General features: G+C 33.6%; 1 protein-coding gene across 1 annotated transcript; it reads left to right on the top strand.

The window, feature by feature from the left end:
* The first annotated feature begins 6,353 nt into the window (after window positions 1-6,353).
* LOC103708730 (probable alpha-amylase 2) lies at window positions 6,354-16,194 on the top strand. Its single transcript, XM_039123987.1, has 7 exons — window positions 6,354-6,444; window positions 11,119-11,198; window positions 13,509-13,635; window positions 13,713-13,939; window positions 14,077-14,240; window positions 14,335-14,450; window positions 14,880-16,194. Exons 1-7 carry the CDS (start codon window positions 6,354-6,356, stop codon window positions 14,927-14,929), a joined length of 855 nt encoding a protein of 284 aa, XP_038979915.1. The 3' UTR covers window positions 14,930-16,194.
* The last annotated feature ends 423 nt before the right edge of the window (window positions 16,195-16,617 follow it).

Raw genomic sequence — 16,617 nt, 5'->3', positions numbered from 1 at the left:
TCGGTTTCCCACCAGTTTCGTTGCAGGTTTGAATTTCCCTTCAGTCCATTCCCATGCATTAAATTGCTTCAAATCTACCTCAACAACCCCATCCCTTCTCCACTGTGTTCCAACACAAACTTAAGGAACTAGAAGAGTCAAGAGGATAATTTTTTGCTTCCCTTCTTCTACCATGGCGCTCCAGACCTTGAAGTTGGCACTTCTGCCTTTGAAACCATATAGAAGGGATGTTTTATATTTGTATAAAATTTTATATATAACTAAGTCTTTTGGACTTCAATAACCACCGAGATGCTCATGGTGTACCAAGTTGGTCCGATCAAATACTAGAAAATAGCATATAGAGATCTGGATGTTGCATTTGACATGACCCATCCTCCGTAGCTTTTCATATCACGGGTTAAAAAGGAAGGAATTGTTGCGAGGTCAGCAGCTTCTTACAAAAGTTGTTGGGTATATACCTAACCATGATACGAAGTAACTTTGAACAATATGCCACCTTTCAACCTCAGGCTGAAATAGGTGGTGAAGAGTGACTTCATACACTCTTCTTTCTGGTACGTTAACAGTAGTGACAGCAAAGAGTAAATTGATGGAAGCCACGTTGGTCAAGAGCCTCTGCTTTTAACATATACGAGATCAGACTATGCAAAGTGGAGGAACTGCACTAGATTGGAGGAGACCAAATAGGACATGTTGCAGCCCAAGTACTTAAGATTAGTAAATTTTATGATAGGCTTAACCTTTTTTTTTATTTAAGGTAAACTTTTACAAGGTCCAGATTAATCTGGATGGTGAAAAAAAAATGACATGGAGAGAGAGAGAGAGAGAGAGAGAGAGAGAGAGAGAGAGAGAGAGAGAGAGAGAGAGAGAGAGAGAGAGTTATATACAAAATGTACAATATATGAGACAATGTATGCATTTCGATTAGCATCGTATTCTATGGTTACGATTCTATCAGATATGTTTTTTTCATTCCGTTGAAGATCGATTTTACGGTATAGGCGCTTATGACCTCCCTCTCTATGCCTTACAATAATGATTCCTCTTGCATTACGACCTTTGCCAGAACAATATTGTCCATAGATCAAATTATTTCATAAATTGGATTTCACTTAATTGTCTATGGCTCCATTGTGCGTGCTTGGGATATAAGTTTTGTATAAATGTATCTCCGTGTTATTAAGTATTTTGTTCTAAGTTTTTTTCTCTATAAGAGATGGAATAGAATAACCTAGTTGAAGCGCAATGATTATACGTTTGTAATGCATTGTATGTTCTATAATAGATCCCGTTCTTCTACCCTTTCTCGCGAGTCAATGACTATTCATAGTTATTACCTTAATACCAAAGAAGAGTTCGGCTAGGAACTCTAGCCAAATTGGAGGTAACAAAAATTAGAATTGCCCTTCTCAAAAAAAAGAAAGGAAAAGAAAAGAAATTACTACCACCAAACTAGTTTTATGAGACTAGTCAATTTGAAATTATTAGATTCAGCAAACAATTCTTTGTTTTGAGCAAATTTGTTAGATAGTTTGAATACTTTTAGATGGTAAAGAGTGATTTCATGTAAGTTTTTATTTGGATACATGTATGAAAAATAGAACCATATCAAAGTGGAGGAACTGAAGCTGGATTGGAGGCAACTAGCTAGAATAAGAATTGATATGACTAGGTCCTATCACATGATCTGAAGTTATTAGGTTCAACTACCTATTTCTTTTAGGCAAATTTATTAGAAAAAATGAAATTGGTTAAAGAAGAGTATGGATGGAGTTTAATTCCATGAATGGGCTTCAAAATCTACCTTAGTTTTTTCAACAAGTACATATAATAATATTATAATATAACAAAAGCTTTTCATGCATGCTAATTAATCTAAAAACAAATTTAGCAGATCTAAAGACTCAACTCCCCTCCTTTTAGTGCAGCATAAATATGTTAGTCAAACAATTGAAAACACATAAAACAAGAATTGGTGAAACCCAAATTTTATGAGACTAGTCAACTGATTTAACTTAGTAGTTTTCTACCACCTCTTTGTTTTTAGGTAAAGTTATTAGGTGCTTTAAATGCTATTAATTAATCAGGATGCTTTTAGGATAAGGCTAACGAGACTAACACATTATTGCTGGCCATTTATAAATGACCTCATTTTGCTAATTAAACTTTATTCAAAAGAACAAAACAATTAGCCACTTTGCCTCTTTAGTTAGGATCGACCATATTGTTGCTATTTGCCAACTTAGAAAAAAAAAAGAGTAATAGACCTCTTAGTTGTTTGTTGAAAATTGATGTAAGTATACCATGGAAATAAGTTAGATGACAATCCGAAAATTTCCTAGTAGTAACTTCTCATGATTCTTTCTTCTTTAAATTAAAATGATCAAACAATTATTTATTATTATTATTAAACTCTTTTACTATATTACTCTACGACACCAACTCAAAGTGATCTATATGGTCTATAGTGGAACCATTATACTGATTTCACTTATTTCTCGATTATACTTTATTCTAAACACTCATTGTTTACACCATATCTAAATCAGTGGTCATGATCCATAGATCGATAATGGAAATTAAAGCTTCAAATGGTCGTCCAATATAGGCTGAATAGTAGCAGAATTTTAATTTTGCACAAGCCATGAAAAACCTTGGACCAAGTATTAGTGTACAGACAAACACCAGGGTGCGAATTGAGTTTGCAGATTGAGTCCAAGGTACAAATTAAAATACTAAGGTGCAGACTGAGTACCAAGACACCTATCGAGCCGCAAAGGAACTATTAAGCTGCAGGTAAATGAAGTGAGAGTTATTGGCTTAGGATGAGGAATTTAGTGGAGTGAAACTAAAAAAAAAGTGGCTAACCAGTAATTACCACTATCCATTATGGAAAGGGCTGTAAATATTACCCATAGCATAGGAGTAGTAAAAGAAATTATAACTACTATGTGCAACAATCGTAGCCCATATGGTACAAACTAATAAAAAGAAAATCAGAATCGAGAAGTGACACCTTTTCCGGCAGTAGTTCGTAAAAGTCACTTACGAGTATTAGAATGTATGAAGAAAAGAGGAGATTACTTTTTCGGCTTAGCAAAAAAATTTTGTATTTCTTTTACGCTAATGATAATTTATCTTTTAACAAGTTTTTATTTTTGTTCTCCTTAAATTCTTGCAATTTAATTTCGATTGCAATTCTACTTTCTAGCAATGGCATCCCAATAGTGAGTCCATGAAGGTTCAAGATAGTGGAACCAACATCACCCCATACACAAACATGGTATCTCTATCCTTTCCAACCCAATCCCATATGCATCCTTTTAGTGGATGATAGATGTTATCACATAATTCAAGTTTCACCTGGACGAGAGACAACAAGATTTGCTGGAAGCAGTTACTAGCTAGGTGGCCGTGGCACTAAGACCTTGTTTGGGGAAGCTGTTGGCAGTAGAGCTGTTGGAAGTAGAGCTGTTGGAAGTAGAGCTGTCTGAAGTAGAGCTGTTATAAAAAGCTGTTTGCTGTTTGGTAACTACATTCGTAAAATGCTGTGATACTTTGTTTTATGTTTGGTAAACAAACTGAAAAAGTACTTTTATATGACAAAATTACCATAAAGGACATTGCATAGTATTATACAACAGAACATAATAAAACATAACATAAATTAATACATAAATATACGATATAGTATAATATTATTGAATATAAAATAATATTATGTTAATATAGCATAATAGTAATATAATTATTAGAGTAAATTAATATTTGGTAATATAACATAATATTAAATTATTTAACATAATATATTAATGTATTATGATATAATGTAATATATATTATATTTATAGTATAATACAATAACTAAAGTATAAAATATTATAATTATTAGTATAAATTAATTTCTCATAATATAACATAATATTAAATTATTTAAAATAACATATTAATGCATTAATGTAATATAATACAATATTTATAGTATAATACAAAAATAAAGGTATAAAATATTATAATTATTATTATAATTTAATTTTCCATAATATAACATAATATTAAATTATTTAAAATAACATATTAATGTATTATAATGTAATGTAATATAATATAATATTTATAGTATAATATAATAATAAAGGTATAAAATATTATAATTATTAGTATAAATTAATTTTCCATAATATAACATAATATTAAATTATTTAACATAACATATTAATGTATTATGATATAATATAATAAGATATTATATTTATAGTATAATACAAAAATAAAGGTATAAAATATTATAATTATTAGTATAAATTAATTTTCCATAATATAACATAATATTAAATTATTTAACATAACATATTAATGTATTATGATATAATATAATATGATATTATATTGATAGTATAATACAAAAATAAAGGTATAACATATTATAATTATTAGTATAAAATAATTTTCCATAATTTTCCATAAAATAATTTTCCGCGGTCCAGGGGCTCTTCTTCGTGGTCCACGCTCGAGGAGGACCTCAGCGTGGGCCGCGAGGTTGATGATAAAAAAAAAAAACAATAGATTGATTTTGGAAGGTATGGAAAAGGATTAAAATTTTTTTCTTCTAAAATGTGGTTCAAGAGATGCATACAAAAATTGAAAAGAAAAATACCTTTTCTTACGGAAGGGAGTCTGACGGTTTGGGTTCTTGGCTCCAGCAGATTTTTAGGTTTATAAAGGGATAAACTATGTAATTATGTTATTTTAATATAGGCATTTTTGTCAAAAATACAGCTTTCCGAAAAAGCTGAAACAGCTTCCTCCCAAAAGCTCCAAAATGCAGCTTCCTCCCAAAAGCTGTTTTCAGCGTCCCGCAAAAGTTGAAACAGCTTTTTGAAAAATTTTCCAAACATAGTTTTTCATCTAAAAGTACTTTTGGAGAGCCAGAAAGTGCTTTCTGGCCCTCCAAAAGCTCCCCCAAACAGGGCCTAAGACCATTTGTTGGCTAGTAGGAGACTTCCTCAATTGCAATTGCGAAGCAAGTTGAGAAGCCGGTGAGCGTGATTGTAAGTTCCCTATACTAAGGCGTGTAATATTTACCTCTAAATTGAAACTATTTTGTTATTATAAGATGACAAAATGAAATAAATCTTTCTTTAAGTACAAGATTATGTAATGCATTTAGTTTATATATATATATATCCATATTTATTTTATTTGATAAATATAGAAATGGATACGGATATTGGTCGGATGTATAAATTCATATCTATATTTAATTTAAACGACAAATTAGATACCAAAAGTATAGATATAAATAAGGATATAAATCAGATTATAAAACTTTATGACTAGAAATATATTACTAAGTGGATGATAAATCAAGTTAATAGCATGCTAATATCGTCATTTATTTTTCTTAAAAATTCATGAGTGCTATGTAAAATTAAATAGGATTATACATGAAATCGGATATTCAGATACGGATCGGATAGTTATTTATCCATATTCATATCTATTTTTCTTTGACGAATATAGATACAAATACGGATATTAGTCGAATGCTCAAATGTATATCCATATTCTGATAGATTTGGAGATGAAAACGGATTTAGACGGATATTATTCGATCCACTTTCACCTCATATAGTTGTTGGGTGGGACCGATATCTATTGCTGGACGGAGGATGTCATTTCACAAACATATCAACTCTTTGGCTCTTTTGTATAATATTGTTACAGTGAGAAGGTTGGTGACATGAATATTGTTATCCTCCACCCGAGTTCCATTAGCAAGGATATTGGCCTTGTTTGCACTATATGGTGATCACAATCCTCAACTAAATGTGGAACACATAGATGTGAGGAAATCTAACATCTGATTTTTTTTTAAAATAAAATAATTGGGCCTATATTTAAGAAAAGATTAGTGCCGATCGAACATGAGGTGGCTGTGATTGATAGAGAGTCCTGGAAATCTGAACGACGATCTAATCTCATTGTATATCACATACTGCGATTGTAATATGTGGTGATGTAAATCATCTTTCCAGAGGATTATCTTTTTTTTAATATGAAGTGGCAAAGCCTCTCTCTAGATCCCAGGGGCATAATATCGTGCAAAAGATGCCGTTCATGTTAAAATGGCATATAGTAAGTGAATTTTCACATAATATTTTTATTTATACAAAATTTTAAAATAATTTGACTTATTTTTCAGTCATGGTAAGCATATTACTATGGCACGATTTAAGGATTTTCTATCTGCTGGCAAACGAAAAAATAAGTTCATTTCTGAAATTGAATGTTGCGAAAAATGCAATTAATCATTTACCATACCATGTCGCAACATTTTCTGTACCAAGATGGTGTGCCACATGTGGCAACTCATGAGTGGCCAGCTTCGGTCAATGGCACCCACTCTGATGAATCCCATCACTTCATCTATGGATGGAGGTAGATCTTAGATATTTATATAGAACCAAAAAATTTAAATAATATTTTGCGACTAGCTTTTTGAAATGAGGTTTTGAATTATTATAAATGATATCAAAGACGGATTTATGGAGATTGATCACGAGCTTAAACGGAAGAATGTATGAGGATCTATGCGACTATATGTTTAGTCCCATATAAATTATTTGTTGGATAGATTTTTAATATTTATATAAAATTAAAAAATTGAAATATTAATAATATTTTTTGATTATTGTTATATTGTTCTTTTTTGGTGAGGTTGTTGCTACAAGGGTAACATAGCGGGTGATATGATGGCGGAGCATTGCTTTACTGATGAAGTGAGAATTTCTGCTGCCTCGACGAATGATGCTTTGGTGATGAAGTGAGAATTTCTGCTGCCTCGACGAAAGCAAACAAAATCTCCCAGCAATCATTCATGCCTCTGACCTTCTCCCTGCTGAAAAATTATTAAAAAGATCCTTTTGTACCATTTTACAGTGGATGGGGAGGTACATATATGTGGTGGCCTTTGTGATCCAGTCAAGCCATGCCCTTAGGGAGACCCAGAGACAGACGTTGGTTACATCTCATTAGGGGAGATAGGAAGGAATGATGCCGTCCTTGAACTTAGGAAGTATGGATAGTATATCCTGGTAGAATTATATATAGTATGCATGGGTATGATGCCCATAATAGAGGACATGGGAGAACTGAGAATGGCAGGTCCTGCAAAATGGTCCATTCTAGATAAGATAAGTGTTCTTTTAAATGAGGCCAGCTCTTCTCGTTTTGTGATCGAGTCTCAAGTTGGAATCAAAGTTGAGTTGTTAATGGACGTCTCATAAATGTGTACCTTGAGCTAATTGCATATTTATGTTTTTAGTTTTAGTTGAGCCGAGCTTTAGAGATCTCGGTCTTGCTCTATCTGCTCGTAGGAGTTGATTTGAAGCTGAATTTCAGATAAACATGAACTGATTGGCTCATAAAAAGCTTGTTTGCGTGAGAGATCAAGATAATGCCATTTATGCATCCTTTTTTTTCGGGCGTTATATAATTTTTATTTTTAAAAAAGTTTGGAGGATAGGCTTTTGTGCAATATTGCTCCATTTTGGTCTGGATGTCATTTTTTGAAATATAGAAACTGCCTCTCGGTATGCAGGGACTTCCTACCTGGCAATGATAGAAAATAACAAAAATTATTTTAACCCAACATAATTTTATAACAAATTGATTGCTTGCTATTAAACCCCAATAAAAAGTGTCCTCTTCTTTTTTATTATTACATTACGATATTATAATGATTATTAACAACTGATATGTTATGGTGGCATTCTACTATTTCAATATTGAGATTTTAATTATATTTTTAAAAATATTAATATAAAGGTTGATATTATTTTATACATTTAACATTATTATGCTTGTCAGAAAGCTCGTAGAATCCAAATATAATGGTTGTATATAGACAATTAAATGTTTGTATAATATTGTAAATCAAAAGTATAAAAATATGTTTTTGTAGCATAACATGTTTTTGAAGCAAGGTTTCAAAAATGGCTTTTTTCCATTAATATGGACCTCCACTCTTGAACCCAAAGAGGGACCTCCATTAAAATTGTCGTTGATCGTTGTGGAGAACTATGATAATTGTCATTTATCCCAAAGCGTATGATTTTATTTTCTAATATTGAAGATTAATGCAATCAGTAAAGTTTTTAGAGCTTGGTGTCTAGAACTTGCACTGTAAAAGAAATAATATTTTTCGGTGCTTTTTAGAGTCCTTACCGACACTTATAAGCACCGGTACTTTTCGTGCCGATGCTTTCAAAAGCGTCGGACAGGTGGAAGTAGGAGTTTTTTTTTTCAACGTTTTTTTATCACCAAAAACTTTAGTCAAGATTTCTCTCATCCCAGTTCTCCAAAAAAAATAAAAAACTGCCTTAAGAGCTATTATAGATGCAGATAAAGCCTGCTACTTGTATTACACTAGATTGTTATGAGGTTAAATAATCTTGTTATATTTTCTTTATCATTATATACAACATAATTGGGAGGGCATGAAATCCTCATGAGGACTGTTTATTTTGAACCAAGGTGGCAAGCATTTAAATGCTTAAAAAGCCTAATTCACCAAACAACACCAAAATCACCAAAGTGGTAGATGAAGCATGACCCCGGCTGTTCTCCAAGGGGTATATTTGGATGCAGCAGGTGCAAGGTTAACATGAGAGGAATAAACCTACCAAAAAAAAACATGCAAGGAATAATACGAGGCAGATGTGATGGTGGTCACATGAGCAACCATGATGAGTCGTATATTTTTTTTACCCTATCATTCCTTTTCAGCATGCAAGGTGTAGGACCGGGAGGGATCAAAGTTCTCTTTTAAAGGACGGGCGTATAAGTTTCATGGCCATGAAATAAATGATGAGGACCACGACCAGCACCATTCCATGCATGCTTGTACCTCCACAAGGATTGGCTCCATCTAGTGGTCCAACTTTGATGGAACTCTGAGTAAATTTACTTGGTCCATCAATATGTAGGACATGCAGCTGAATGGATCTAGTTAAAACTCGAACCTAGGTGAACTTGACCAAGGATTTCATGCCTATAATTTTGGGTTGGGCTAGATGTATAAGCTTGTCATTTTGTTGGTATTTGGCCGGCGTTAGCTCCATCAGAATGTATAGGGTTATTATGGTTCAATAAGATCCAAATCAACTACTTCTTGCAAAATTGCTTATCATATATCTAAAGTGAATTTCTAACTATTTTGATGTAAATATTCTTATATGTTTTAGCACGGCAATAGTAGTGATATTTGTCTCAATGGTATTTTTGCTTCTTATGAAGATCAAGTTTTAGTGATCTAACGTATGCTGAAGGACTAGTTAAATCAATAGCGTCGATGAAACTTGCAAATTATAAAATTTGAACTTACGATCTTTAGTAAATTTAAGCTCTAATACGATCTTTAGTAATCAGAAAATACAAAGATTCTCACATATTGACATGCTAAAACTATAAAGAATATTTACATTAAAGTAGCTAGAAGTTCATTATATATTCATATAGTGAGGTATTTTGCAAGAAATAGTTGATTTTGGATCTTATTGGACCAATATGCCCGTATACGTTCCAAAATGCTAGACGGTTGATGGAGCTTGCTTCGGGCCAATACTAGCCCAACAAAATGACAAGCTTCTACATCTAGCCCAACCCAAAAGTATAGGCATGAAATCCTTAGTCAAGCTCACCTAGGTTCGAGTTTTTAGCTGGTCTAAACTAGATCTGTTCAGCTGAATGTCCTACTTAATGATGGACCAAGTAAATTTACTCCAAGAAAAGGCTACATATGTGAACCAGGCTCAAACCTATTTCAATTCATGGCTTCCTAGGGCCTCAATTGAGTCAGCCAGCCCGACCCATGTATACCCCCACAAGCCAAAGTTACATCAAAGTTGGACCACTTGATAGAGCCAGTACTTGTGGATGTCCAAGCTTGCATGGAATCGTGGTGGTCGTTTCCCTCATCATTCATTTCATGACCATGAAACTGATATTCCCGTCGTTTAAAAGAGAACTTTGACCGATTCCAACCCTACACTTCGTATGCTGAAAAAGAATGATAGGGTAAAAAAAAAAAAAAAACTATTCATCATGGTTGCTCATGTGACCACCATCAAATCTGCTTCCTCAACACACTCAACTCTTATTATTCCTCGCATATTTTTTGTTTTTTGTTTGGTTGGATTATTTCTCTCGTGTCAATATTGCACCCATTGCATTCAAAAATCTGTATCATTCATCATTAAATGAGTGGTTAAAAAAATAAAAAATTATTATATTCAATATTTTAACAAGCACCATATCAAATACCTTTTACATTAATATTTTTAAAAGATAATTAAATCTTAATATTTAAATGATATAATGCCATTTAAATGCATAATATTCATAAATTTGTGTTCTTTGATTTATTATGAGCAGTCATGCAGCTATGAATAGTCCTTATAACATGGTAATGTAATAATAAAGAAAAGAGAACATATTTTTAGTGAGGTTTAATAGCAAGCAACCAATTTGTTATAAAGTTATTATGGATTAAAATAATTTATATTATTTCCTGCCATTGTGAGGTATGAGCGTTAGATATAAGCAGCTCTACCTCCTACATACTTTCATATCCAGATCTAATATTTTTATATAAAAATTATATGATGTCTAGAAAAGTGGATGCATGACCATCTTGCTTGAGTGGTATTAGATCCTGAGATCTTGCACAAAGAAACTTGCCGATCAAGGATGAAGACCTTCTTTCACATGCACCATAATATTCTTGTTCCTCGTCAAGTATCGCTTCTTCCAAGAGACGTGAAGCTTGTTACTATTCCGATTCCCTCTTCCCTATTCTCGACCGTCGACACATAAGCTCAAAAAAAGAAGAAGAAGGAAAGCAAGCAAGAAAAAACGAACGTGTGGGTCTGCTGGTGGAAGAGAGACGGGGACAGAGACAGAGATGATGGTATAGATTCGATTCGACCGTTCGGTCGTTTTCTTTGTCACGAGTGACGGAGGAGGAGGAATGGCCCACCTCGGTGCACTTCGCCGCCGTGGGGCCACCGGAATTCTGAAAATCTCTCTTCCTCTCGCTATAAATTGCCGCAGAAGGCCATGGAGGTCGTCCCATCGATCCATACATCAGCAACGGCTTCGATTTCTTTGCCTTCGCGGTTCTAAATTGCTCGGTTTGCTTCCTTCTCTTCCATTCTCTTCCATCTTTGTACTTTGGGAACATAGAGTTTGTATTTTTAACTTGAGCTTCTTCTGATGATTCAGTATTCAGTCTCTAAACTGGTCAGGATCGTAATTCTCTTCCATCTTTGTACTTTGGGAACATAGAGTTTGTATTTTTAACTTGGGAACCTGCTTTACAATCTTTCTAGAGACTAGAATCCTCTCCCATTTCTAAGCTCTTCCTTAATTCAAGTATATTTTTTCTTCAAAATTTCCACTCCCCTACACCCACTCTCAATTTTGCAACTTACTCTAAGGTAGTGGAGGATGCTAAGAAGATTTTATGATGGATGAATAAAGCAAGTTTGTGAAAGCCCAAGAAATCCAAAATAATCTATCATGCATGCCAAACTCACTAAAGAGAGGAGATGAAGGGGGCCATATTGAGGCATAGTTTAGAAAGGATATGAAGGTGTCTTTTGATGAATTAGAAAGAAAATAATGCAATCAACATCAATGGAATAGAGCTAGTCTTGGTGCATGAGTGTTAGTGGGAGGTAGTATTGAAACTTCTATTATGATTCTTGCACCATTTTGAGTCGGAGGGAAGGACATAATGACCCACCTCAATTACGTCCAAACAATAACTTTGTTGTTGGTATCCTAGTGTTGCAAACAGTGATTATTGACATATTTAACTATTCCAAACAGAAAGAGGCTGCTCCCCTAGCAAATAATAATCTGAAGGTGGATTTATGCACTTCAATTATGACAAACAAAATTCTTAGTTCTGTTATGTTTATAGCAACTGTAGTTACTAGTGGCCGTATCTTTAAATTCTAATTAATGACAATATGATGGTGAACTCTAACGAGAAGTGTACTGCAAGGGAATGACAAATCTTCCTTGATAGCTCTTCAGAGCTATCATGAGAGTTTGGAAAATCGATTTAATCTCTAATACGGCTCTTGAGGTGGAAGAGTTGGAATGTTGCATTTATGTAATCGCTCGTATGACGACCTAAGATTTCACCCAAAAAGGCTACTTGAAAAGTTGTTGTCCTTTTATGAGTATCTAAATCTCCCAATGCATAGCTAATATAGGACTAAACATATACTTGCACGGGTTTTCACACACTCCCCTTGTTTTCTTGGCATTCTTGCTAGACTAAGGTTTCGAAGCTAATTACAAATCCAATCAAATTCAATTATAAATACCATGATCGGCTTGTTGTTAGCTCTAAACATGCCCATGTTGTAGTGTCTCCTAGTCTATATAAGCTATGTGTCAAGTCTTCTTTGAATTTATAACAACCCAGGATTTTATCAAAAAAATTAGCCAAAAGGTATTATTTGAATTGTTTGACTCTATATAAGTACCTATGGTTTACCCAATGCATAACTAATGTAAGGAGTAAACACAAACCGGCATAGGTCCTCACATCTTGTTTGGTGGATGGCAGCCTTAATGCCCCAAACAAGTATGCCATAATCATCCCATGTAACATAAGACGCAAGCTATGTTGATAATGTTGCATGCAAACACACTGACTGTATGCGGTCTTTCATCTGCACTTCTTACAATATAGAAAATAATGCACATGAAATAGTATAGTATAACTGAAAATTGTACGGCATCCTTGCCTGTAAGTTTAGTAACAGCGTGATGAGAATACTAAAACAAAAGGCTTTATGGTGTAGTTAAAAATGGAGATTGGCAGGTCATCAAAAACATCTCAGGAAGTTTGCAGCTCTTATTGCCTATAACTTGAGCAAATGATGGAACATCTTCAGGGAATACCATGCACTTGTACACTCAGTAGGCCAAACTCTTCATATCACAATGCTAGACCAAATATAATATATTTATATGCACAATACAATCGCATAATCCTAAAGTTTTTCTCAATGTCATTACCAAGAACTTGGAAATCATGGAGTGAATAAGTATTGGAAAAAAATATATATGAGACATTTATCAGAAAAAGATTGGATCATGACTATTTATTATGCATCAGTGTTGCAAATTAATGTTTCTATTAATTAGTGCATAAAGCTGCCATCAATTCCAAAAGTGTCACTGGAGGAAAACAAGAAGCTGGCTGTTTGATGATGTTGATGATGGCCTGTAACTTAGAAATCTATGTCAAATTGCAATACATAAATTCATTATTACAAGACTAAAGCAAGAACACATGGTTAGCTGGTTGATAAAACTTTTCGCAAACATATTATTTTAATATCCTTGACATTGTAAAACTGTATAACAAGCTGTTTTAAAACTGTAATTATTTATATCTAAGAAACATTATTGAAAAGCAGGCTTTCAATTGGGAATCTCACAAGTATGGTTGGTGGAAGAATTTGGAGAAGAAGGTTGCATACCTTGCTAGGTGCGGGCTTACATCAGCATGGCTGCCACCAGCTACCCATTCATTCTCTCCAGAAGGTCAGCAATACTGAGTCATTGATCTCTATTTTCTAAGTAATGCTTGAAAGAGAAATGTTTCTCTTCTTTATTCACAGGATACCTACCGCAGAACCTCTATTCTCTTGACTCTTATTATGGTTCTCACCTTGAATTGAAAGCTTTACTTCAAAAATTGAATCAACACAAAGTCAGAGCAATGGCTGACATAGTTACCAATTATCGAGTTGGGACAACTCGAGGACATGGGGGAGCATACAATCAGTATGATCGAATTCCACTATCATGGAATGAACATTCTGTAACATCATGTTGTGGTGAACTGGTAATGCTACTAATTCAATTAATATTAAACATACAGCTTGTTAACGTAAAATAAATTGATCTTTTAATTAGCTTGCATGGTTAAGCTATTGCTGCATTGATACATCATGCTTACATTGCACTTTTGGAGGCATATAGAGTTCTCTTCTTATATCTATGTACCGAAGCACTGGTGATAACTTTCATGGAGTTCCGAACATAGATCATACCCAAGCATTTGTATGGAAAGACATAATTGGATGGCTAAAATGGCTTCTCAAAAGTATTGGTTTTCAAGATTTCCGTTTTGATTTTGCAAAAGGGTAAATGAGTATTCTCTGCAAATTAGTATTTCTAATAGCACGCCTGGTTATGTTTTTTAAAATTAATGTTTACAGTATGTTGTATAATTTTCAGCTATGCACCAAAGTTTGTAAAAGAATATGTTGAGGAGTCAAAGCCAATGTTCTTTGTAGGGGAATATTGGGATACCTGCAACTACAGTCCTGATTATTGCTTCGACTACAACCAAGGTATTAATCATGTAGTAATATTTATTCATGTATAGTTATATGTAGTTATCTTCTTACATAACTGAACAAGAAAAGCATCACTGTATGGCATTACGATGGATTCCTTTACGATATGGTTTGTTTTATGTGCACTTATCTAGTCTATGCTAATGTTCTTAATTTAATATAGGTAAGATAACAAAATAAAAAAATAGTTCTGGATCTGCATTGACTATTTACATAAATTGTCATACTTGTATGTTCTGTTTTTTATTAATTTTATTGAAAATGGAGACTTGGTTACTTCAATAGTTGCAGAATTCTAAGCTGAAAGAAGGAAAACAAGACACCTTTTGAACTAATATAATCAACAAATTCAAGGCCCCCTCATAACTATGTCAAACTATAATTTTACTGGATGCTCTGAATAATTCTTCTGATTCATAACAGGGCAAACAATATCAGCCTCTATGACTACAGTCAATATTGGCAGAAGTTGACTTTAGGAAGAGATGGACTTGAGAAAATCTGACAATTGCTGGCATTAGCCTTAGTAATTTTATGGGCTCGGTGATGACAAATTTGGAGATAACTTTGAGTGGTGTTGTAGGAAGGTATCCAGGTTAACAATTTGTTGATGATCCATGATTTATAGTGTTGGTCTTTGCTGGACTGTGTTTGTACCCTTGCTGTATGAAATTGATACTCTAACTAGAGCTTTCAGAAATTGGTAGAGAGTTGGATTCCTCCAACAATGAGTTCAACCAACTATGATAATGTTAAAAGTAAACCTTTTGTTTGTTTTAGAGATGGATTGGTCAAGAATGTTCATACTAGAACAACTTTGTAAAATTTTATTTTTCTAAAATTTTGAAGCTAATTGGGAGGTTTGGATGAGAAACATGTATCTTGGAAGAACTTTAATGAACTTAATATTTTCTTCTATAAAATTTTTAGGTATATTTTAGTTAAATTCTTTTCTACATAACCCTCTGTCTCCTTGTTGAGTCAAACACTTGAATTCGTCCAAATCTGATTCTCATCTACACTGGTATTGAATAAAGAGATTATGCTATCTAAATTTGGTGATTACCTTTCCCATAGGGAGGGAACTAGAGTGCAGGTGTATGTCTATTGAAGATCCTATATCCTTAGCATGCTTCTCCCAACTTGAATGTTAGATTGCTTCAAGAGGCCTAAATTTTTTGAACAATGTGAATTGCTACATGGAAAGACCAAAACTTTAGGAAAATGTCTCGTAAGCGAACCAATAACAACTCAAGGAATTTTAGCAAGTTCTTGTAATTGTAATGCAATGATTCCTATAACAATTATTTTAAGTTAGAAGGGATGGGTAACAGGGAGGATTCATCAAAGTGATCATCAACGAAACGGGACCACTAGGAAGGACATCAAGACCAAGGAACTTAATGGAATACTTGTGAATAATGCAAAGCTTCCAAATGTTAAAAAAAAAAGATATTTGAGAGCCAAGTGAAAGAGCAAGCACAGAAGAAGTTGTATGAATGTCAAGAAAACATGGACATGTCCTGTATAGATTTGGATTTTGGAGTGATAGGACAGTTCCTTGAAGAAGGTAGCATGTACAAATTTCAGCAATGCTTAGAATTATCTTTTAGAATGGCAAATATATCACATAATTGGTAATTAACATGTATGTTAGAGTGTGCGAAATTTGTCAATATTTGATAATCATAATCGATCTTCTCTTAGTCCAAGATAACCTGAATCAGAATTATTTATACTTGGAAGCAAAAACGATGCTATTGCCCAAGGTAAATGACAAATCATCTATACCATAAATTGGCCTTAGGGTCATAATAAAAGACACAATAACAATGAAATAAGACAAAAATTAGCCCAGTATCAAAATGGTAGACTATGAGGCAAATACATCAAAAACCCTATGCTGATTAACATGCCCCTCAAGCTAGAGCAAAAACATCAGTCATGCCCAGCTTGACCATGATGCTCTTCCATTGATCTTTGCCAGTGAGCCTTAGTAAGAACAATCTGCAAATTGAGAACCAGTTGTACAAGTGGTGCAACAATTTCTGCATCGACAATTTCTTAACAAAGTGAAGATCTACTTACAATACGTTTAGACCTCTCATCGAAACCCAAACTAGTTGCAAGATAGTTGGTAGCTTGGAAGGAAATAGGTTAA

The sequence above is a fragment of the Phoenix dactylifera genome, chromosome 2 (genome assembly GCF_009389715.1).
Source record: "Phoenix dactylifera cultivar Barhee BC4 chromosome 2, palm_55x_up_171113_PBpolish2nd_filt_p, whole genome shotgun sequence".
In the NCBI taxonomy this organism is placed as follows: Eukaryota; Viridiplantae; Streptophyta; class Magnoliopsida; order Arecales; family Arecaceae; genus Phoenix; species Phoenix dactylifera.
This window is presented reverse-complemented; position numbering and strand designations above follow the sequence as displayed.

What these genes read in the sequence shown, in the direction of transcription:
- LOC103708730 (XM_039123987.1), top strand. Translation starts at nt 6,354, where the DNA reads ATGGTGTGCCACATGTGGCAACTCATGAGTGGCCAGCTTCGGTCAATG. An exon ending in TCGCGGTTCTAAATTGCTCG is followed by an intron (nt 11,199 to 13,508) that starts GTTTGCTTCCTT and finishes ATTGAAAAGCAG; the next exon opens with GCTTTCAATTGGGAATCTCA. An exon ending in CCATTCATTCTCTCCAGAAG is followed by an intron (nt 13,636 to 13,712) that starts GTCAGCAATACT and finishes CTTTATTCACAG; the next exon opens with GATACCTACCGCAGAACCTC.